At 45.0% G+C, this 25394-nt stretch overlaps 1 protein-coding gene across 2 annotated transcripts in view; it reads right to left on the bottom strand.

Annotated features, from left to right (window-relative positions):
• LRP8 (LDL receptor related protein 8) overlaps nucleotides 1-24673 on the bottom strand; it is a 216088-nt gene extending 191415 nt beyond the window's left edge. Inside the window, exons 1-2 of one of the 2 annotated variants that reach the window (XM_073643442.1) lie at nucleotides 24514-24673; nucleotides 23214-23336 (exon numbers count right to left, since the gene is read on the bottom strand). In XM_073643442.1, coding sequence (XP_073499543.1) covers nucleotides 23214-23336; nucleotides 24514-24589 — 199 coding nt within the window. In that variant the 5' untranslated portion in view covers nucleotides 24590-24673. The remainder of the gene's footprint in view (nucleotides 1-23213; nucleotides 23337-24513) is intronic. The other variant, XM_073643444.1, reaches the window with a different exon arrangement.
• Between the last annotated feature and the right edge of the window lie 721 nt (nucleotides 24674-25394).

Here is a 25394-nt window from a genome sequence, read left to right as displayed (position 1 = left end):
TATAAAAATCAGTCTCCTTTGCTTAATATTTGTATTCATTGAAGTAAGGCTTCAGAGCTGAAATCTCCCAGAATTCTTTAGTGGCTCAAAGTCTTTATGACGCTTGCACCGGAGATTTCTTGGATAGTAACCTTTACACCAGGTTCCATATATTATTCTGCAGGCGCTCCGATAAACTGTAAGGCAACAAGTCAAATTTGATAGATTTTGGAATGGAATCCATGTAAAAGCTATCTGCAATCAGCATCCCATGCACAAGGGTGGGCTCCTACAATACCATTTATATGCAATGGAAATTACTCATGCACCAAAAAACAAGCAAAAATAAAAAAAAACACAAAAACAAGCATCATGTCACTTATTCCCACAAGAATAGCAGACAGATTATTCCAATGCGGATTGCACCCATTGAGTGGATGGATGTGCTGCACTTTGCAATACACATTTGTATTATAAACTTGCCCAGAGTATGTTCACATGTTAGGTTTTTGAAGGGTTTTTTTCTGCACCAAAAAAAAAAAAAAAGTACAATATTCGTGTTTTTTTTTTGCGTTCTTGCACCATTCATTGTAATTAAACACTGAAACAATTGTCATGTGCCATTTTAGCAAAAAACACAGTTTAAAATTTGCACAGAAAAAAAAAAATGCAGCGTTTTCATGAGATTTCAGAAATCTCGTCAATTTTGCATTTTACACATCAAATAAATAGTGCAAAATATGCAGCAAAAAAACACCATGTGTGAACATCTGCCCAAGAAGCAGCTATTGTTTACATGGGGAATAGGAGGCCATTCTAACCATGGGGGACACCCACAGACTGCTCCTTGATTAAAGTGATTTTACGAGCTCAGCGTACATTTCCGCAATCCCTCTAGGTGAACGCAGATTGCCGTATCCTGGCAGTGTGCTGTAGCTGATCTTTGATGTGGTCAGTGGTGATAAATCGGCACAGAAGAGCGGACAAAAAAAATTAAAAACAGTGACAAACTATCAGAACAAGCTCACCAATGGACTCTCAGTTAACTCATTGAGCAGCAAGAATTGAGTAGAGAAACAAAAAGCCTGTAAAAGCCAAATGGTGCAAATTTCTTAAAGACAACCAACCACAAAAAATATTTTTCGGCCCATATTCTTTAACATTCCTTTGTTTTCTTAAGCAAGTTTCCTCTTCATTGCGGAGATTTATTAAGCCAATGGTTATCAGGCCGTGCAGCTTACTGACCTCCATGTGCAAAAATACTTATGCAATTAATTCTGATCTATTATTATTATTATTATTATTATTAATTATTTTAAAAAAAGTTTTTTTTTCTTTTTAATACTTAAGATGACTCTTTGGACATCGGTTCCGTATCATAAAGTCTCTGGCTTTGGTTACTACCCGCTTCCAATGTTGATTTGACGACTCAGTCATCTGAGTGTAAAGTACAAGGAAAGGGTGAAGGGATATTCACAATCTTTACTCAAGACTAAAAAAGTGTACTAATGCACATGACATGTTCTAAGGGTCCTTCACCGAGGACCACTAATGGCACAAATACAGGTTAATAGGTTTCCCCAGAAACAATCTCACTAATGGAAGAGACGTTCTTCAAAAAAGATGCTCACAGGGGACCAGAGTGCAGTAAGATCGGCGACAGGCGTCCACATCTACTGTATATAGCAGGGAGGGGGATATTGTGATTATATAAAAAAAATTGCAAATCTCCAGGTATATACAGTATTTCACCACATCACATTTTAAAGGGACACTAACCACCAAACCACAGGTGAGAAAAAATATCAAAATTCTTTATTTTTCTTGCTTCAGGCAATTAAGAAATTCCCAGGATCTGCAGAGTTTTTAACCCACGAGTAAGGAAGGAAGCGTTGTGCACACACAATGATAAGTTGCCCCCCAAGAAAAAAGAAAAAAAATTGGACCAAATCGACCACCCCACCTATTTCTTTTTCTACTACCAATCCTTGGACATTGAGGGAATTGGGATAGAACCTTAGTAGTAGCAAAATTCCAGCCACCCCTCCCCCCTTTCGAAAAGGTCATTAATGGTTTGTTTGTTTTCCTAGTACTTTTACCTTCCACCCTTGCCGTATAGCGAACCATATGGTGATTTTTTTTTTTTTTTTTTTTTAGCTGTCCACTCAATTTGGTCAACAATAACCATTCCCCCAACCTCCCTAATATGCAAGCCCAGCTCAGCCAAGCTTGCGTGTTTATTTCCATAATTATGCAAACTGCCCATTCAGAGAGGAAGAGGTCTTGAACTCTAGTGTCACCTACAGGAAGTAGCAATCCTAAAATATCAACCCTTCAAAAGAGCCTTGCCACAGGACCTTGAATAAAAGCCAAACCTCAATCTCAATTTACAAAACACGTGTTTCAGCATGGGATCTGATTTGGTTGTAGGAGAAACCTTTGACATTCTGCAAATTGAGATTCTGGTTCGGCTTTTATCCCAAGTCACGTAGCAAGGCTCGTTAAAGAGTCAATATTGACTTTTAGGATTGCTACTTCCAATAGGTGGCACTAGAATTCAAGACCCCTTCCTCCCTGAAGTGGCAATATGCATATTTAACCCCTCCATGACTGGAGCATGTTCCATTTTTGGAGTTTTTGTTTTTTGCTCCACTTCTTCCCAGAACCATAACTTTTTTATTCTTCGGTCAATATGGCAGTCTGAGGGCTTATTTTTTGCGGGACAAGTTGTACTTTTAAACGCCATTACTAGTTTTATCATATTGTGTACTGGAAAACGGGATAAAAATTCCAAGTGCGGTGAAATTGTAAAAAAAAGTGCAACCACGTTTTTTACCACATTCACCGAATGCTAAAACTGACCTGCCGTTATGATTCTCCAGGTAATTACGAGTTTGTAGACACCAAACATGTACAGGTTCTTTTTTATTTAAGTGGTGAAAAATAAAGAAAATAAAAAATAGGCGCCATTTTCCGACACCAGTAGCGCTTCCATTTTTCGGGATCTGGGGCTGGGTGAGGGCTTATTTTTTGCGCGCCGGGCTGATGTTTTTATTGACAACAATTAGGGGTAGATACGATGGTTTGATCACCCGTTACTGCATTTTATTGCAATCTTCCGGTGACCAAAAAAAAGTAATTCTGGCGTTTTTAATTTTCTTCTCGTTACGCCGTTTATCGGATTAATTATTTTTTTATATTGATAGATCGGGCGATTCTGAAAGCAGCAATATCAAATATGCGTATTTTTTTGTTTTATTGTTTAATTTTGAATGTGGCGAAATGGGGGTGATTTAAACTTTTATATTTTTAAACTTTTTTTTTTTTTTTTTTTTTTTTTTTAAACTTTTTGCTTGCTTCAATAGTCTCCATGGGAGACTAGAAGCAGCACTTGCCTGATCTCCTGTGCTACATAGAGGTGATGAGCAGATCACCTGTGTGTAGCAGATTTGCTCACTTGCCATGAGCACCGACCACTGGGTGGCGCTCTAAGCAATCTGGCAGTGACAACTACAGGGGTCTGCTGCAGACCCCGGGTTGTCATGTCAACCCATCAGCGACCAGCAATCATGTGACGGGGTCGCCGATGGGCGAGGCCAATGACGATCCTCCCGGGAGCGCGAGTTAAATGCCGCTGTCAGATTGACAGCGGCATTTAACTGGTTAACAGCCGCGGGTGGATCGTGATTCCACCCGCGGCTGTTGCGGGCACATGTCAGCTGTATAGATAAGTTTACATGTCCCTGGAAAGGTGCGGGCTCAGCACCAGAGCCAGCAACAAACAGGGGGATCTGACATGAGGCATATTATTACGCTCCACGTCAGAAAGGGGTTAATTTTACAGGAGGAGCACTGCATGGCCTATAAGTCTCCTTATACTGGCATGTCACTCTCCACAAGGATAGACATTATCCCTTAATCCCCAGTCAAAGTCCTCTCATACAGCCAAATCAGATCTCATGCTTTGCACTGAGGAGGGGCAAACAAACCGAAAACACGTGTCTGCAAACAGATTCTGGTTTGGCTTTTATCCAAAGTCATGTAACAAGGCTTGTTAAAGGGTCGATAATGACTTTTAGGATTGCCGCTTCCAATAGGTGGCACTAGAATGCAAGTTGCCTTCCTCTCTGCAAAAGGCAATATGCATGTTTAATTATCCAGAAGAGCACTGCATGGCCTATAAGTCTCCTTACACTGGCATGTCACTCTCCACAAGGACAGACGTCACTCCTTAGACCCTATTTCAATAAGGACACATGCTGCTATCAGACCATTCTGACTCAATTAAGGTGAATTAGTAGTAAATGGTATCGCGATTTATTACTTGAGGGTGAAGAAGTGTGATTGCTGTATCCACGTTGCACTTTTACCAACTGCACAACCTGGATAACGATTGCTTGTCTATAAATGTGGCCTTTTTTTTTTTTTTTTTTTACAAGTCCTAAATACTTACAAAATTGTCAATCAGATTTTAGAAATCTTAACCTAAACTAGTTGAGAAGCAGAACTCCAGATTATATGACGCCTCATCTCTGAAGTGCAGCAAGTAGATTGGAAAGTATTAAAAAAAAAGAAAAAAGCCAATATAGAAACATTGAGGGGAGAGTTGACTTAATTATGTTTCGCATTGTGTATACACTATATGTGCGCACCACACACTTTTTTTTTTAAATCTCTACTGGATTAAATTATTCAACAAGGTTATTATAAAACTGCACATTAAATTGGATTAAATAAATAGAGAATGAAATTGCCAGATATTTAGGTAAACAGAATACTATCTGCGTTCTCTAGTCAAGTCGATGCAAATCCGCTTAAGGCAGGATATGAAGCGATAAGCCACTTGTCCTGCTTTGCAAATTAAAAATTAAGAAAAAAAAGAAACAGTTACATAAATGTTATTTCCGTATCTTTTAGAGTGAAAAATATCCTGAAGAAATTTACTTGCTTTGAGCGGTCCTCTTTTTAAAAAAAAAAAAAAAAAAAAAAAATCTTTCTTGTAGCCTTCATTGGGAAAAAGGTTGGGGGGGACAGGACACAGAAAAACATGGGGTGTCCAAAAGCATCATCTGGGGTGCATAAACTGCTAATATTGCAGAATTGGTTACTACCCGAGTGACTGACGCTTGCAGCACGCTTTTGCCAAGAATTGCATCCGCCAACACAAAGATAAGAGCTCTGCAAAGAGGAGGACTGAAGTCTAAGTAGCCCTACAGAATAGAAGAACACACACCAGGAGACCTACGACCCAGGATGCTTCTCAAGTTCGGGCGGAGTGAGCCGTGCCCCGCTGGAGGCTTCCTTGACTTAGCCCCGATCTCCAGGAATGACAGATCGGAACCAGCGAGCAATGGCAGCTCTAGAGACAGTCAGACCAATCGAATGTCTGAATGCAAGAACCTCTCAGGGAGAGGAGAAGCCAAGAACATATGGAAGGAGAGCAATCTCCTCAACAAGGTGGAAAGCTGAAAAACAGGTTAGGGAGAAACGAGGGCACCAGAAGCAAAACTACTCAGTCCTGATGAAGGAGAGAGACAGGCAAGAGCCACCTTTTGGCTTTTCGCCTGATGTAAGAGATCACCACCTTGACGGAAAAGCCGGAGCGAAAAGATGTCTCTGATCATCTTGAAAGGAAAGGACTGATGAGTGTCCAGAACCAGACTGAGGTCCCTTGGATCCAGGGGGCCCCAAATTCACCTTATTCTGGCAGAAAGTCCCGACCCAAGCCTTGGAAGTCCAATACAGCTGGAAAAGGACAGCAAAAGCAGAGAACTGGTCCCGAGGAGCCAACCCTGACTCAAGTCCGGAAAGCAAAAAATTAAGAAAACAGGAGAACATAGGAGCGCTGCCACAGAAAAGAGGCCTTCTAAATGCAATGGTAAAAATGTGATGTCTTTGGCCTTCTCGCCCTGATCCTAGTCAGACGAACCTTCACAGGAAGGCCTGAAGCCTTCAGAACTGCGGCCCAGGGGAGGACATACCATCGGTACAACCTGTGCAGTTGCAGAGGAACCCACCATGTAAGAGGGCTCATTTTCAGCTCTAAAATAAGTGGAATTGTGCATTACGATCTATTGCACTGCAAAGGGCCCATGTACTGCTCTTGCACAGGAGCCCTAGTCTGTCTGTGGCTCAGGATCTTCAGCAAATAAACTGAGGGAGCCGTTTGGCAAAAGATGACCAAACTGGGCCTCCACACACTGATGTAGCCTATCAGGGAACTTGTTACACAATTGCAATAAAACAAAAAAGGTTTATTTTTTTTTACAACAGTGGCATGTACTTATTGGTTGTAGATGACTTAGAGGCACAGTAGACTTGATGATTACAGGAACAGACTTGAATACAGGAACAGTTTAATGGAATTGATAAACTCCCCACAGTGGCAAGCATGCAAACTGCTTATCACTCAACACAGTCTAGGACCACCTAAATCTGCAAAACGAGCAAAGCAGTAGTACACTTGTAAGAGCAAGGGGCTGTCAATCCACAGTGGCTGGATGGCGGACTACTCCACACAAATTATGAGCAGGCTCTGGAGGTATCCAACGTGGTCACGGACAGGAGTTCCATTAACATAACTCGCTCTCAAAAAAAGTTGCAGCACATAGCACCCCTGTGCACACTACCAGGTCATCGTCTGGTTCTGCCTGGGCCTGTGCAGTCACTGGCATCTCTTCTTGCAAGCCAGCTGCCAGGAAACTATGTCTTCTGATGATCGGCAACTTTCACAGGGCATGGTGGCACATAGCAGCCCAGCAGCCTTTACACCCCAGGCCTAACCGATACACAAAGAAAGTAGGAGCACAACATCGGTCAAGAATAAAAAACGTCTCCTAAATTAATATAGTCATTTATATACATGGGATATGAGATTTGCATACTTTCCCTAGCAAAACAAATCACAAGATGCCAGTTTACAAAGGCTTACAAAAAAAAAAGTCACAATTTTTAAATAGTTTAGAATCCTAACTATAGGTGCGGCAACAACAGAACATCTATGCCATGTAGTATACCACGTAGCATCATTCAACCGTACTGGACACACATCACCAATGTGGCTTCAAGCTATGGCTCGACTGAAGCTTTGACTGGAAGACAAACATAGGTGTAAATGTCATGTCAAAAGCAATGGCTTATTTTCTTTTTACAGATGCAACTAGACAAGATTTTTTTTGCACATAGCGTAAATCTGCACTTATAGTTTCCATACTTTTTGCAGCATGATAGACGTAAACTGTGGGAAAGAGCCTACGAAAAAATGCCTATGCAATCCTCAAGAAGCCATAACGGGACCTCCTGTAGCGCCATAAAGGTCTCAGGATTTCATACAGAAACATAGTTGATATTCGACAAAAGTAAAATAAATAGTGACATACATCAAACGCCGTATTGAGGCAGCTAATGCAGCAAAGAAGTACAGTATTGTTAAGCTCAATACCTCCAATTTTCCTATTCATTTTTTTCCAATTTACAACCATTTTGCAAATAAAACCTAATAAAATATACAACTGCAAACACTTACTGGTGATCATTGGCTCAAACTGCTTAAAAAAAAAAAAATAAAATCTACAAATCTGCTAATTCTACGTGATCATTATGAGCTTTTGGGGAGTTTTTGATGGTGCAGATTTTCTGCACCCATTAAGTAAAATAGGTTACTTGCATTTTTAAAAAAATATGCAGCGTATAAACAAAAAAAAAACAAAAAACAAACTCACCAAAAACTCACTGTGGGAAAGTCAAACTTTAATCGCTGTCCATTTTTTTTTTTTTTTTTTTTTTAAAAAGTTTAGAGTCTAATCACCTTGCATTACTGCCTTCCATAGTAAATGCTTGGCAACTTTTTTAAACCACCTTTTATACCTCCGACGTGTGGTACTGTATTCGCCTATAGTGACAAATCGCCCATCAACTCCAATCTGCTGCCCTATTCTATACAGTATAAAAAAAACTAAAAAAAAAACTTCCCACTGTACACCGGCATGGTGGAGGACATATAGACATGACACCAACTTTGTCTCCATCAGATGCCCAAAGCTTAAGAACTACTATTTTCTAATACCCTATTAGGAAATCCAAAGTTATAGGGAGTCTGTCAGCACAAAGTAACTGTTCAAACTAAGCACAGGCGGTCGGTGCAGTTCAGAGCATCTTCCACATACTTGTTTTATCATTTGTCTCCCGTAATGCCAGAGCTGTCAATTGAGGAAGAGGAGGGTGGAGACAGATGGAAAACAAGTTACAAGGCGAAGATGTGATGAACTGCTTGGCCACACAAAGGGTACACTGGGCACCAGTGCTTGGTTTGAACAGTCATTTTCTGTCTCTCAAAGACCTGTAGCTTCTTAAGAGGCTCCTCTGTCCTCCACTCTTTACCTGTAGTACTGGCACCTGTTTGAACTTGTTATCAGTATAAAAGACACCTGTCCGCAACCTCAAACAGTCACACTCCAAACTCCACTATAGTGAAGACCAAAGAGCTGTCGAAGGACACCAGAAACAAAATTGTAGACCTGCACCAGGCTGGGAAGACTGAATCCGCTATAGGTAAGCAGCTTGGTGTGAAGAAATCAACTGTTGGAGCAATAATTAGAAAATGGAAGACATACAAGACCACTGATAATCTCCCTCGATCTGGGGCTCCACACAAGATCTCACCCCGTGGGGTCAAAATGCTCTCAAGAACGGTGAGCAAAAATCCCAGAACCACACGGGGAGACCTAGTGACTGACCTGCAGAGAGCTGGGACCAACGTTACACAGGCTATCAGCAGTAACACACTACACCGCCAGGGACTCAGATCCTGCAGTGCCAGACGTGTCCCCCTGCTTAAGCCATTATGAAGTATGAAGTTTGCTAGAGAGCATTTGGATTATCCAGAAGAGTATTGGGAGAATGTCATATGGTCAGATGAAACCAAAGTAGAACTGTTTGGTAGAAACATAACTCGGCGTTTTTGGAGGAGAAAGAATGCAGAGTTGCATCCAAAGAACACCATACTTACTGTGAAGCATGGGGGGGGGGACCAGGACGACTGATCCGTGTACATGAAAGAATGAATGGGGCCATGTATCGTGAGATTTTGAGTGCAAACCTCCTTCCATCAGCAAGGGCATTGAAGATGAAACGTGGCTGGGTCTTTCAGCATGACCATGATCCCAAGCACACCGCCAGGGCAACAAAGGAGTGGCTTCGTAAGAAGCATTTCAAGGTCCTGGAGTGGCCTAGCCAGTCTCCATATCTAAACCCTATAGAAAACCTTTGGAGTTGAAAGTCTGTGTTGCCCAGCGACAGCCCCAAAACATCACTGCTCTAGAGGAGATCTGCATGGAGGAATGGGCCAACATACCAGTAACAGTGTGTGCCAACCTTGAGAAGACTTACAGAAAATGTTTCACCTCTGTCATTGCCAAAAAGGATATATAACAAAGTATTGAGGTGAACTTTTGTAATAGACCAAATACTTATTTTCCACCAAAATTTGAAAAAAAAATTCATTCCAAATCAGACAATGATTTTCAGGATTTGTTTTCTCATTTTGTCTCTCATAGTTGAGGTCTACCTATGATGTCAATTACAGGCCTCTCTCATCTTTTTAAGTGGGAGAACTTGCACAATTGGTGGCTGACATACTTTTTTCCCCCACTGTATATATACCAGCCAGGTAGGAAAGGGTTAAATCCGGCAATTATTAGTTAGATGCACTCAGCTAGCTTTGACAACCAGGAAATGGGTTCACCTTGTGTCAATCTGCTGGATGTTGAGCAGAGTGGAGCATGTTGAAGCTGGTGAGTGACCAGCCAAAATGTGAGCTGTAGCTCGGAAAGAGACAAGCCTGAGTCTCTCTCTGAATGGAGACTGCACGGGTCAGGTAGGAAAGCTGAGCAGTCTGTGTGTTGGAGCTGCACAGTAACGTGTGGAAGCTCCAGCCTGTTCAATGTGAATTGCGCCCGGAATTTCACACTTCTGTTTGTGCGCTGGAAGCTCAGGCTGAAGGGGATACAGAGACTGGTACCCTGTACCTCTTCTGTGTATACAGTTTGCTTTGGGGGAAAGGACTGTAATCTGTTTGAGTGAGCCCGCACTGACATATGTGCCCGCTGAATGAACTGTTTATTTGTGGTTATAGCTTTGTGCCCAGAAGAAGCTGTTTTGGTTCTGAATCCCCTGGAGTTTTATGAAAGCAATAAAACTGCACCTGTTTGGACCAAACCATATTGCCTGTGTGAACGCTACCTAATGCCTACCTGATTTTTTATTTACATTTTTTTTCATTATATATGAAATATCTGCAATCTGTAGGGTCTCAGAAATATTCCTTTAAATCCTGGAAGAATGATGTCATTAGGAGCGATGTGAGCCCTGTCCTCTGTGCACGGTGCTGATTCAGCTCCGGCATGTAGCAGATCTAAGCTCACCACTAGCACAGTTCAGACGTGACATTAGTTATACAGTACGAATATTGCACCCGGCGTTCCATCTATATCCGATCTGCATATTTCCCTCCTGTATTTGATGTATTTTACCATTATCCGCCATTGCTGAGATGGAAGAGCACGATATTTACATCAGATAACTGCACACCAAGCAGAACTACATACAGAGCCATCACAAGCAATGTCAAAACTCTGCATAAAGAATACTCCTCTCAGATCCTAAAACCCAATACCAATTAGTGTTATACCCGGCAAACAGACAAGTGAAGCTCACATTAATAATTCAGATTAACATTCCCGTAACCCCTTCTGGCTGCATTATGTTATGCACACGCCCGGGCTAAGCGGCGTGTGCGTGTGATTGGTAGTGATTCCACTGGACCGTGCCGGAGAGTGTATGCCTGGAGGGGCGTGACTAAGTATTCACCCGATCCGACCAGGGTCGCACGACGGCATACGACGCCAGTGCACCCAGGAGGAACCGAGCAGAGGGACCAGGTGCTACTCCAGGACAGACCCCGGACACGGCTGTTGACCCACACAGGGAATACAGGAACAGGCTGGTAGGCTGGCACACAGACTGGAGGGTATAGGCAGGCACGACTGGTATGCAGGCAGGCGGGTATGCAGGCAGGGGGGTAAAGGCAAGCACAGCTAGAGTGCAGACAGGAGGCACTAGCAGGTAGGAACACAGGCGGGATAGAACCCAGTACACACCGGGACTCAGGAACAATACAGGCAGGATAGGGCCCAGTACACACTGGGACTCAGGAACAATACAGGCAGGATAGGGCCCAGTACACACTGGGACTCAGGAACATTACAGGCAGAGGGGTACAGGCAGGGCAGGACAGGACTGCCGGAGCAGCGGGCAGAAGCAGGGCAGGACAGGACTGCCGGAGCAGCGGGCAGAAGCAGGGCAGGACAGGACTCTGTTCACACGGAACAGACAGGAAGGGAAAGACAGAGCCAGACACCCACAGGGTACTTGCAGTGAAGTAGCGAGTGGACCACAAACTCACAAACGGAAGTACAGAGACAACTGGCAGGAGTTAGGTACGAGTTCAGACTCTGCAGGAAAAGGAAGGGAATGGACATAGACAAAACAGGTAAAGGATAGGAGAGAGTTCAGACTGGAACTGAGTGTACGGAGGAGACCGACACTGCAGCAGGATACAGGAGCGGGTCTAGGTAATCGGCCCCTAGAAGGCGGGAGGAACAGGCTAGGAGCGTGTTCAGACAGGACAGACAAGAGAACACAGAAAAGACTAAGTTCAGACACGGGAACTAATACCGCAAAGCAGGAGACATACAGGACACAGTTCAGACACGGGAGCCGACACCGCAAGGCAGGAGAAATACAGGACTTAGTTCAGACACGGGAACTAATACCGTAAAGCAGGAGACAAACAGGACACAGTTCAGACACGGGAGCTGACACCGCAAGGCAGGAGAAATACAGGACACAGTTCAGACAGGCCTGGAAATACAGCCTCCAGGAAAGGCGGACAGGGAAACAGGAACGGGACCTGGCAACTTCAGAGTGCAAGCACACACTGAAAGAAACACATATGCTCAGGCAGGGATAGAAGGGAGCTGCTGAGCTATATACCAAGTGTCAGACAGCAATAGGCTGAGGACGCACAAGGGGTGTGACCCACAGCAGGTACAAAAGACAGGAAGTGATCGGGCGCCGCCCTTAAGCAGCAGAGACAGACACAAACAGACAGCATGGAGGGAAGCCAGAGAGACATTCTGGACAGGAGATCAAGTGCGCTCTCTTGCACAGTGGGAGATGGACCACCATGCAAGGACGCCGCCAGGTATGTTACAGTACCTCCCCCCTTACGCCCCCTCTTCTTCAGGCCTGCCAGAATCTTCCGCAGGGAATTCGAGGACCAGTCGTTCACTGGGTTGGAGGGGAACAGAGACTTGAGGGTAATCTCTGCTTCGAGGTACATCTTGTCAAGCTCACAGGAAGAAATAGACGGGTTATCAGGTACATAATGAGGAAAAGTCACTGTCTCTTTGTTATCTGGTGGTACCCCGGAGGATTCAGGAAACAACTGGAGGTCCTCCGCCGGGTCAGAAGAGTACAGAGGCTCAGAGAAAACATCTGCTTCAGAGTACACTAGGTCGGACTCACTGGAGGAAGCCGGCGAGGTATCAGGTACAGGAAATAGGAAAGTCTCTGTCCATTCACCACCAGGTGGCACCCCGAAGGGTTCTAAACACAACTGGAGGTCCTCCGCCTGGTCGGAGGGGTGTAGAGACTCGGGAGTAACTTCTGCTTCGGAGAACACTAGGTCGGACTCACTGGAGGAAGCAGGCGAGGTATCAGGTACAGGAAATAGGAAAGTCTCTGTCCATTCACCACCAGGTGGCACCCCGAAGGGTTCTAAACACAACTGGAGGTCCTCCGCCTGGTCGGAGGGGTGTAGAGACTCGGGAGTAACTTCTGCTTCGGAGAACACTAGGTCGGACTCACTGGAGGAAGCAGGCGAGGTATCGGGTACCGAGTATAGGAAAGTCTCTGTCCATTCACCACCAGGTGGCACCCCGAAGGGTTCTGAACACAACTGGAGGTCCTCCGCCTGGTCGGAGGGGTGTAGAGACTCGGGAGTAACCTCTGCTTCGGAGTACACTAGGTTGGACTCACTGGACGAAGCGAGCGAGGTATCAGGTACAGAGTATAGGAGAGTCTCTGTCCTTTCGTTACCAGGTAGCACCCCGAAGGGTTCAGGAGGTCTCAGGGAGGACAGACCCAGGCGTGACTGCTTGCCTCTAAGTCTAGCACGTCTGGACTGCCTCTTGAGGTTGGGAGAAGTATTCCGGAAAGCGTAGTCACCCTGTGAGGATTCTGGGTGGGCAGTAGTCTCATTGGGCTGGAGAACTATTACGCTACCCACACACATTACCCATTGGGGCTGCTCCGGGATATTGGGAAGTGAAGCTTCAGCAGGAGCCTCCGGGTTAGGATCATCGAAGACCATTAGAAAGGCCACCAGGAAGGCCATTAGGTCCCGGAGGATCGGATCCTGTGTCTCATATAGGGGGTTGATCCATTCCAAGGCATCCCCCGCCAGGTAAGACATCATAAAGGCCACTTTAGCCCAATCGGAAGAAAAATAAAGAGGGTAGGCCTTAAAGTGTAGCATGCATTGCTCCACAAATGCACGACACTGTCTTGGATCCCCATAGTAACGTGGCGGATCCGCAGGAACGAGAGCTGATAGATCCATCTGGACGGTGCGTAATTCGCCTGGAACTCAGCTAAAGGGAAAAAAAAATATATTTATTTATTTCACTGCATGTATTCGCTGGAAAAAACTTCTCAGAGAGCGAAGGCCGTGGGGCTCAACGGGAACCATGGCCTGAGCATGCTGTTATGCACACGCCCGGGCTAAGCGGCGTGTGCGTGTGATTGGTAGTGATTCCACTGGACCGTGCCGGAGAGTGTATGCCTGGAGGGGCGTGACTAAGTATTCACCCGATCCGACCAGGGTCGCACGACGGCATACGACGCCAGTGCACCCAGGAGGAACCGAGCAGAGGGACCAGGTGCTACTCCAGGACAGACCCCGGACACGGCTGTTGACCCACACAGGGAATACAGGAACAGGCTGGTAGGCTGGCACACAGACTGGAGGGTATAGGCAGGCACGACTGGTATGCAGGCAGGCGGGTATGCAGGCAGGGGGGTAAAGGCAAGCACAGCTAGAGTGCAGACAGGAGGCACTAGCAGGTAGGAACACAGGCGGGATAGAACCCAGTACACACCGGGACTCAGGAACAATACAGGCAGGATAGGGCCCAGTACACACTGGGACTCAGGAACAATACAGGCAGGATAGGGCCCAGTACACACTGGGACTCAGGAACATTACAGGCAGAGGGGTACAGGCAGGGCAGGACAGGACTGCCGGAGCAGCGGGCAGAAGCAGGGCAGGACAGGACTGCCGGAGCAGCGGGCAGAAGCAGGGCAGGACAGGACTCTGTTCACACGGAACAGACAGGAAGGGAAAGACAGAGCCAGACACCCACAGGGTACTTGCAGTGAAGTAGCGAGTGGACCACAAACTCACAAACGGAAGTACAGAGACAACTGGCAGGAGTTAGGTACGAGTTCAGACTCTGCAGGAAAAGGAAGGGAATGGACATAGACAAAACAGGTAAAGGATAGGAGAGAGTTCAGACTGGAACTGAGTGTACGGAGGAGACCGACACTGCAGCAGGATACAGGAGCGGGTCTAGGTAATCGGCCCCTAGAAGGCGGGAGGAACAGGCTAGGAGCGTGTTCAGACAGGACAGACAAGAGAACACAGAAAAGACTAAGTTCAGACACGGGAACTAATACCGCAAAGCAGGAGACATACAGGACACAGTTCAGACACGGGAGCCGACACCGCAAGGCAGGAGAAATACAGGACTTAGTTCAGACACGGGAACTAATACCGTAAAGCAGGAGACAAACAGGACACAGTTCAGACACGGGAGCTGACACCGCAAGGCAGGAGAAATACAGGACACAGTTCAGACAGGCCTGGAAATACAGCCTCCAGGAAAGGCGGACAGGGAAACAGGAACGGGACCTGGCAACTTCAGAGTGCAAGCACACACTGAAAGAAACACATATGCTCAGGCAGGGATAGAAGGGAGCTGCTGAGCTATATACCAAGTGTCAGACAGCAATAGGCTGAGGACGCACAAGGGGTGTGACCCACAGCAGGTACAAAAGACAGGAAGTGATCGGGCGCCGCCCTTAAGCAGCAGAGACAGACACAAACAGACAGCATGGAGGGAAGCCAGAGAGACATTCTGGACAGGAGATCAAGTGCGCTCTCTTGCACAGTGGGAGATGGACCACCATGCAAGGACGCCGCCAGGTATGTTACACATTATAACTTCACATATCTCCACAAGACGTCTGAGGCTTCATCTAGTCTCCGCACTTCAGATTTATCACAGTAAAACAGGAGTGTGACCCAAAGGAAACCTGTCTGCACGTTTTTTTTGTTCACTTTTAACATAGGAAGTAGTGGTATGGTTGAATAGGCGCTTGTCCCCCAATAAAAATGATAGTTTTTTTTATGAGATCCGATGCGCCAGTAATGAGAAATCCAGTGTAGAAGTCCTTTAAAAATCAGGTTGGAAGTGCACTGGGGGCGTGTCAGCGCACTTGGGTATTTTATTTCAAGTGAAATATGACTTCTACACTGGATTTCTCATGATCGACATCGGATCTCATCAAAAAAGGTATTGCTTTATTGGGGGACAAGCGCCCACACAGCCATACCACTACTTCCAGATCTAAAAATGTGCAAACAGGTTCTCTTTAATAGAGGTGGTTCTGTTCAATGATCATGTCCACAAATATTAAAAGTTCAGATTCTTATCATGAATATACAAATTATACAAAGACTAACTATACGGTCAAGATGTGTCACACGAAAAGTTTTTTGCCGTTTTATATTTTCGGTTTTGTTATTCTAGAGAAAAAAAAATCCCCTAGAAAAGTGAACTTTTGCATATATTGGCACCAATGAAGGGGGAAAACTTCGATAATGAGCAGCCAACATATTGTATTTTCTGCACTGCATCTCCTATGCCAGGAGTGTTAAACTCAAGGCCCGAATCGCCAGCCACGGCATTTTATGTGGATCGCGAGGTCAGAACACAGGAGGACCGGCCCAACACTTTCTCCGTATGGACAGCCAGGTCCTTCTGCGTCTACTGCCTGTGCTTTTAAAGAGAAGTATGGAGGAGTGCACCGGAGCTCAAAATCCAAGATGGTGTCCACCCGCTCTACTAAGAACTGGCTGCATTCTATGTCGACACAGCCAGCGCATAGCAGTGGGGCGGAGCGAGCACAAGGAGCTGGTGCCATCTTTAAAATAAAGTGGATGAAGTCAGCCAGCACTTTAAGGGGGTGGCAAAAGCAAAAAGGTTCCATCTTTGAATGAAAACTGAGGCAGACAGTACTTAGCAGAGGACCGGTAAGGGAGCAGGTTCCATCTTTAAAATCAGCCAGTACTTAGGATAGCAGTCCATCTTGGACTCTGAGGTTGGAGACGGGGCTCCTGGCCCCGCCACCCGGAAGACGGGGCTCCTGGCCGTAATGCTGATGTGACCCTCAGTGGAAAGGAGTTTGAGATAGGGCCTATGCTGTACAGTGTAACCACCAGTGACAGATCTTGTGGCTCTTACATGCACTATACAGACACGGTGGTCATAAATAAAAAGGTAGATTTTGAGTACAAAAATAAAATTATGAATAAATAGGTCATGAAGACTGAAGAGATTTGTGCATATTTTGCCACAGATTGTGATACAGAAATGAAATTTTGTAGATTTGCAGCAAAAAAAGTCAACTACGAGCTGACTTACACAAAGGTATCACCTGGTAGAAGCAAATGTGACTTCTGTACCTCATATACACTGCTCAAAAAAATAAAGGGAACACTCCGATAACACATCCTAGATCTGAATGAATGAAATAATCTCATTGAATACTTTGTTCTGTACAAAGTTGAATGTGCTGACAACAAAATCACACAAAAATCATCAATGGAAATCAAATTTATTAACCAATGGAGGCCTGGATTTTTAGTCACCCCCAAAATTAAAGTGGAAAAACACACTACAGGCTGATCCAACTATGATGTAATGTCCTTAAAATAAGTCAAAATGAGGCTCAGTATTGTGTGTGGCCTCCACGTGCCTGTATGACCTCCCTACAACGCCTGGGCATGCTCCTGATGAGGTTGCGGATGGTCTCCTGTGGGATCTCCACCCAGACCTGGACTAAAGCATCCGCCAACTCCTGGACAGTCTGTGGTGCAACGTGACGTTGGTGGATGGAGCGAGACATGATGTCCCAGATGTGCTCAATCGGATTCAGGTCTGGGGAACGGGCGGCCAGTCCATAGCTTCAATGCCTTCATCTTGCAGGAACTGCTGACACACTCCAGCCACATGAGGTCTGGCACTGTCCTGCATTAGGAGGCACCCAGGGACAACCGCACCAGCATATGGTCTCACAAGGGGTCTGAGGATCTCATCTCGGTACCTAATGGCAGTCAGGCTACCTCTGGCGAGCACATGGAGGGCTGTGCGGCCCTGCAAAGAAATGCCACCCCACACCATTACTGACCCACTGCCAAACCAGTCATGCTGAAGGATGTTGCAGGCAGCAGATCGCTCTCCACGGCGTCTCCAGACTCTGTCATGTCTGTCATATGTGCTCAGTGTGAACCTGCTTTCATCTGTGAAGAGCACAGGGCGCCATTGGCAACTTTGCCAATCCTGGTGTTCTGTGGCAAATGCCAAGCGTCCTGCACGGTGTTGGGCTGTGAGCACAAGCCCCAGCTGTGGACGTCGGGCCCTCATACCACCCTCATGGAGTCGGTTTCTAACAGTTTGTGCAAACACATGCACATTTGTGGCCCGCTGGAGGTCATTTTGCAGGGCTCTGGCAGTGCTGCTCCTGTTTCTCCTTGCACAAAGGTGGAGGTAGCGGTCCTGCTGCTGGGTTGTTGCCCTCCTACGGCCCCCTCCACGTCTCCTGGTGTACTGGCCTGTCTCCTGGTAGCGCCTCCAGCCTCTGGACACTACGCTGACCGACACAGAAAACCTTCTTGCTACAGCTCGCATTGATGTGCCATCCTGGATGAGCTGCACTACCTGAGCAACTTCTGTGGGTTGTAGAGTCCGTCTCATACTACTGCGAGTGTGAAAGCACAACCAACATTCAAAAGTGACCAAAACATCAGCCAGAAAGCATTGGTACTGAGATGTGGTCTGTGGTCCCCACCTGCAGAACCCCTCCTTTATTGAGTGTATCTTGATAATTGCCAATAATTTCCATCTATTGTCTATTCCATTTGCACAACAGTATGTGAAATTGATTGTCAATCAGTGTTGCTTCCTAAGTGGACAGTTTGATTTCACAGAAGTTTGATATACTTGGAGTTATATTCTGTTGTTTAAGTGTTCCCTTTATTTTTTTGAGCAGTGTACTTACACCCATGAGAATGCACACAGTTATTTCACACCAAGGGGATAATACACAAAGTCATGTCACAAAACGGGGAGAATGTAGACCAGGATGTCACAACTCCGGAATAAGACAAAGCCATCTCACAGTACAACGAAAATAAAACACTGTAAGGTCTTAAGAAAGCAACATTGCACACAGTGATAAACGGGAAAAACGATGCTCACAGCAGTGTCACAGCACGGGAATATAAATAGCAAAATATCACTGTGTGCATTTTCCATATTATTACAATATAAAGTTAATAGCAACTACAATGTCACTATACAGAATTAAAACCTAGCATTCCATCATGTAGCAGAGGCCAATTGCCCCTTCAGGCCTCCTACTTCTTGACATCAGCCAAGACTCCTTTTATATCATGAAGTCCAATTGTTTTTTGGGCTTAAACGGCTGAAAACTAATCTCCGATACATGATGTGTAAGGAATACAAGCAGCATAAGAAATTGGCCCGTCGGCATGAGGTGCGTCCCAGATGGTGAATTTCCTGATGGAAGATGGGTTATTTGTGACTTGATCTGACAATAATCTAATGACAAAACCTAAGCAAGAAAGAAAATTAGCATATTCCATTCCGTAAGTAAATAGTAATAGTGCATATAAATAACATGGGGTACTTAGTAAACACGTTTTTTTTTATTTAAAAAGAAAAGCGTAAAAGCCATCCCACAGTGACAAGGTGTACCCAATCGGGACAGTCCTATCTCTAGTATGAAAGCCTCACCTTGTGTCAGAAGATCTTAATATAGATGGGGCAAAACACAGAGGTCCGACTGTTAAGACACCTGGCCATGGGAAGCTATATAGATAAAATGCCTAGCCCATAATAAAAAAAAAAAAAAAAAAAAAGAGGGGTCACACCCCTATTTATATAAAGTACAAGAAACTACAGCAAAACCAAATGAAATGAGCCGGAACATAAGTTGGTATAAATGCAAAAATTGTAGACATTTATTTTGCATGTATACCAACTTATGCACCAGCTCATTTCCTTGGTTTTGCTGCAGTTTCTTGTACTTTGCACAAACAGGGCTGTGGCTTCCCCTTTTTTGAGCTAGGCTTTTCATTTATACAGCTTCCTATGACCCGGTATCTGAACAGTCAGACCCCCGCCTTGCTCTGCCCCATCTATATTGAGGTTGTCTGACACAAGGCGAGTTTACCAAGTACCTCATGTTATGTACATGTACTATTATTTTCTTACTTACAGTAGGGTTAATGCTTGTTTTGTTTCTTAGGTTTTGCCTGTTAAATGGAAACAATGTGAACATGTTCTTCTTATACGTTGCATGCATACCAACTTATGTTCCGGCTCATTTCCTTGGTTTTGCTGTAGTTTCTTGTACTTTGCACAAACAGGGCTGTGGCTCCCTTTTTTGAGCTAGGCTTTTCATTTATACAGCTTCCTATGGCCCGGTATCTGAACAGTCAGACCCAGGTCCTGCCCTGCCCCATCTACACTGAGGTTGTCTGACACAAGGTAAGGTTTTAATACTAGAGGATGGGACCGTCCCGATTGGGTACACCTTGTCGCAGTGGGTTTTTTTTGTTTGTTTTTTATCAAAACCAGTGTTTACCAAGTACCCCACGTTATTTATATGTATAATTATTTTCTTACTTACAGTAGGGTTACCGGGTGTTTTGTTTCCATCTTAGGTTTTGCCTGTTAAATGGCCACAGTGTGAACAAGCTCCTATACATTGCGAACTTATGCTCCGGCTCATTTCTTTGTTTTTGCAATAATCAAATAAGTAAGAGATCTAAACACTTCCTCGGTAGTGGAAAAAGAAAATATAATAAACTATTTAAGTAGAGATAAGCGGCGCCAAGGAGCATCTTGACGTCTTTTTTCTTACCACTTAAATGAACCAAGTTTATGTATCTATAAAGGAAATCTCAAGTGCCAGCTGTAATCTCATTTCACTCACCAATCCAATGTAAGGCATTGCTATGTAAAGAAGAAAAACTCCCTAGCTGTACATTATATATTACAGCTCAGTAGATTATACAGAAAAATCCAGCAAATGTAAAGCAAATTACAGCATCAAAGCTTCCTAATGGGGACGTGTGACCGCATTAATGCCACATATGTCACCATGAGGCGTGGCGATTGACAATGCCCTGACAGCATGACAAAGCAGGACGGGCATTCATTTCCTCGTGTAACCAGAAACTGCAGTGCTTGTGTGTACACAGAGGAGACGTGCAAGACGACCACAGGAGCAGCAAGGCGATATATCACTGTGGATATAGGAGATGTATAACCCTGGTGATGCACGCTCTGCATGATGCTGATCAGCCATCACTGTCTTATGCATGTCACTAGATCAATGCTGGAAGGAAGGAGCTTGCAAGGGTTAATGCTGGAAACACCCTCTGGTATACAGGGTCGAGGGTGTGTATACAAACTCGGCATTATGACTGGGCACCTCCGCTACATGTGACTTCATCTGATGCCGCACCGCAGCCAATGAGTCCGAGATGATAGTGTTCATTCAGAAAGAGCGGCTATATCCAGAGAATCTGATCAACGCGGATATCAGGTGGCATGTAAGACGAAGCATACGTCCTGGTGGATGCCGCAGAGCGTCCATGCAGGACACAAGAGGCGCCTCATCACCAGGCGGTCATATGAACGCTGCCCGTCACATTGAGCGCAGAGAGAGAACTAATGGATTCTGATGATTAGTAAAGCGCACGAACATTCCGAGCAAAAATAATAAAATCCGTCTCATCCACGACGTCAAATATAGGATCAGATCAGGTCAGCCACATCCACATCACTGTGGATGCAAGGACGTACGTCCAACACAAGACCGCTGACACTTTTGACTGGCTGCAGCGGTCACATAGATGTACGTGATGTCATCACTGCAGCAAAGTAAACAAAGAGCGGATTTAACAGGCAACTGACAAATTAAAGCTGGACTCTGCATTTGTTAGTTACATATGGAGTGGCTCTATTAGCTTGTACCTGTTCACATTTGCCTTTCTGTTTAGAAGTCTTTTTGGTATTTGCAATGAACAGGCAAGTGTTGAATCTTTATTTTACTAAAATATTCCCTGTTGGACAACAACTTTAAGAAATATTACCCAAGAAAATATTTATCTTGTACTGGTTACAGAGTCGAAGCTCAACTATCCTCCAGTGGTTTCAGTTTGCTGTCATAGGCCAAGTTCACACATTGCAGTATTTGGTCAGTATCTTTTCATCAGTATTTGTAAGCCAAAACCAGGAGTGGGTGAAAATGCAGAAGTGGTGCAGATTTTTCGATTAGGCCACGGCCCCACTATCAGTATTCGGTCAGTATTTTTTCTCAGGAGTGGGAGCCAAAACCAGGAGTGGGTGATACAAGTGCACCAATTCTGCATTTATCAATTATACCTTTTCTCTGATTGTTCCTCACCTGGTTTTGGCTCCCACTCCTGAGAAAAAATACTGACCGAATACTGATAGTGGCCTTATACTTTTCCTCTGATTGTTCTATTCCTGGAACAATACTGACAAAATACTGAACGTGTGAATGTGGCCTTAGGTCTGTGTCTGAATACCCTTGCACAGATAAAATAGCTTATGGCTGCTGTTCCCAGCGCACCTGCCCTCCTCTAAGGCTCTGCTCACCTGTCCTTTCGGAACTTCCATTGTCTGTTTCGTTTCAGGAACAGACAAATGGAATACATGATCCATTGCATCAATTAGGCAAAAGGAAGTAGAGGGACCCCAATGGATTATTGGGGTCTGCTTAGTGTTAGTTTTTTAGATTTGAAAAAAAAGCAGCCATGCATGCAGAACTTTTTTTTTCTATTCTAAAAAAAAACAAACCTGAACCTAGGTGGACCCCATAATAATCAGTGAGGCCCCTCTGCTTCTTTTCGCACGGTTGATGGAAAGGATCCATTTGTCTGTTCCTAAAACTAAGATGTGAACAGAACCTTTGCTACATGTAAACTCTATTTACAAATACTGAAACATTGTAACAAGGAAACAAACTGTCATCTGTATCAATTGGAAACGTGTTTATAATCCTCAATTTTCATTGTTGGACTTTGCTTCATATTTCACAAGACTACGATGATCACTAGATGCAAAAGTCTAACACAAGATTTTTCAACGAAGTGACGACTATGACGACATCTCAGAGTATATTACAAATATGTATCACAATCCATTGCCCAATCTCCTCTGCTGCAAGCCACATCTATCTGTCAGGAGTCCTGAGTACACAAAACGACAGCCATGTGGTGCACCCATCTCCTGCAATCAGACTACAGATAATTTCCCATCAGTCCATAGACACAGTGTGGGCAGTCATAAACGGCGCACTGTCGTTTGTCGACAGGTTCCGAGGGAATTCGTTTCTCCCTCAATCTCCTCCAGATTGTGACAGTATTTCAGGGAATTGCCCAGAATGTAATTAGGAATGTGAGAGCTTCTGTACCAGATGTTTAAGAGCCTCGTCCTGCGCATCCTCATCAATGTAATATCTGCAGCACGCCAATCAATGCAGCGTGCCACAGCGGCACATATGCCCATATGGGCAATGCAGTGCCAACATCGTCCTACTGTGTCCCTTTATGATTGGGCTCTAAGGAAATCTCACTTCATGCAGGGATGCACATTGCATTGGATGCTTTTCTTCCCAAGAGGTTCTGCAGCATCTTGGGTGGCGGAGCAATGGAACACCATAAATACTGAAAAACCCCCACCCTACACATAACCCAAAAACCCCAGACTCACGGCAGCCCTCCTCATCACTGTTATCGGTGCAATCATCATCCTCATCACATCTCCACAGGATGGGGATGCAGCGCTGGTTCGAGCATTGGAACTGGTTCTCCTCACAATCGGAGGGGGGCAGCGCTAGGAAAAAAGCCAGAGGGTGAGTGGGGTACAGGCTGATGGGGGGAGGGAGGGAATGGAGGATGAGCCAACTTGTGATGGAGAGTACATGATGGGGGTGATGATGGTGCTGAGAACACGAGGGGTGATGTACCCAGTACAGACCGGGCATTCTGACTCTGGGGCAACGATTTGATGCAAGTGGCAAACCGATGGGTACAAGCCCTGACGAGGGATCTGCGCTGCTTGAGATGAAAAACTATTTTGCAATTTATTTTTGCTATATTTTGCCCTATTTTTACTTTTTAAGACCTTTATAAAGTTGGACGCCATTAATAATTTTTTATTTACATTTTTCGCTTTTCCTTGTTTTAGCCAGAATTATGACAATTGAAAAAAAAATAAAGACACTAAATATTTTTTATTATTAATAAATAATATTTAGTTTAAGGATTAATAAAAAAATAATTTAATTTATTTATTATTATTAATATTTAGTTTATTATTATTAAAAATAATAAAAATATTTTTAGTAAGAATTTCTAAAGAGTTGCTCCACTTTCATCGATCTGACACCAATAATGGAAATGCAGACCGGACTACAAACAATTAGTCATGTGATAAATTCCTCCTATAGACATTCCTGTCACTTCTACGGCAAGACGATAGGGTCAGATAACCCCCAAAAAGTTACAAAGATTGGGAACTTTTTGGGGAGGGGAAGGAGGGAAATCAAACTACATGGCCATATTGTGCCACTCATGGGTAAAGGCAACAGGTACCACATTGCAATGCCACACCAGAGTACATTTGGCATCATTAATGGGCTCTGGAGTGCAGTTATTGGCACAATCTTGGCCCCAGGGTGTGCAGCCTATTACATTTTTGCAGCCAGAGTCAGTGCAGATGGAGCAGTTTCATCGAGATCAGGAAAAGTCGCACTGCTGGAATCGCAGTAAAGTCGCGTCATGTGACCTGAGCTGTATGGGGAGAGGGTGCAGGGTGTGAGGAGATGAGTATAGACAGAGAAGGGTTAATGTATGACAGGCAGCGGCTGATGATAATGATGGGGGGAGGAATTGCCGAAGTCAGAAGCGGCTGAAGGGTGCTGATGTAGCCCGGCCTGGACGTGATGGAGGAGGAGACACCGCACGGTGAACATGATAATGAGGGATGACCCCGTCCCCCGCGTCCTTACCTCTAGCAGTACGGCTCCCCAGCACCAGCAACAGTAGGAGACCCGGGATGGCCCCGCTGCTGCAGCCGCTCCTCATGGTGCCTCCGCTGGGTCCCGGGGCGCATGGAGCCGGCAGTCTGAGCACTGACGGCCAAGGCTCCGCCCACGGGGTGTGTCTGATAAGGGGGCGTGGACTCAAGGAACCTGCAAGAGTTACACGTAGGAGTGGGCGGGGCTACGCGGTGGGAGACAATCAGAAAGAGGGGCGTGACCAATGTCAACCTGCGCTGTGTGTCACGCCCCCCTGTGGGCGGGGAAAAGGGAGGAAATGCAAAACAAACCGTAGAGTTAACTCTTTAGCGTCCGAGATATAATCTTTTTTTTTTGCACAGGCTGCGCTGTTCTTAACAGGTAAGCGGGGACTACAGGTCTCAGCAGTGTTATTATGGCTGGAGATGGAACAGTGAGGAAAGCAGCACAAGTAAAATGTCATAAAACTGCAGTACTGAGGCAATCAGGCAGAAACATTGCAGAACTGACGGACAGCTGTTAAAATTAGCAATTTGTTTTGGATCTCTATTGAATATTTTGCAACATTCCAAGTGTGCAGTGAACAGCACCTTTTACCTGCGAAATGAGCCCATTATACGTCTTAGGGGTCTATTATTAGTTGTAAAAGCCCATTATTAGTCGTAGGGGTCAATTATACGTCGTAGGCGTCCATTATACGTCGTAGGCGTCCATTATATGTCGTAGGCGTCCATTATACGTCGTAGGCGTCCATTATACGTCGTAGGCGTCCATTATATGTCGTAGGCGTCCATTATATGTCGTAGGCGTCCATTATATGTCGTAGGGGTCCATTATACGTCGTAGGCGTCCATTATACGTCGTAGGCGTCC

The sequence above is a fragment of the Phyllobates terribilis genome, unplaced genomic scaffold (genome assembly GCF_046119375.1).
Source record: "Phyllobates terribilis strain yellow unplaced genomic scaffold, ASM4611937v1 Scaffold_8__6_contigs__length_399053987, whole genome shotgun sequence".
Classification (NCBI taxonomy): Eukaryota; Metazoa; Chordata; class Amphibia; order Anura; family Dendrobatidae; genus Phyllobates; species Phyllobates terribilis.
The sequence above is the reverse complement of the archived record's forward strand: the minus strand, read 5'-3'. Positions and strand labels throughout refer to the sequence as shown.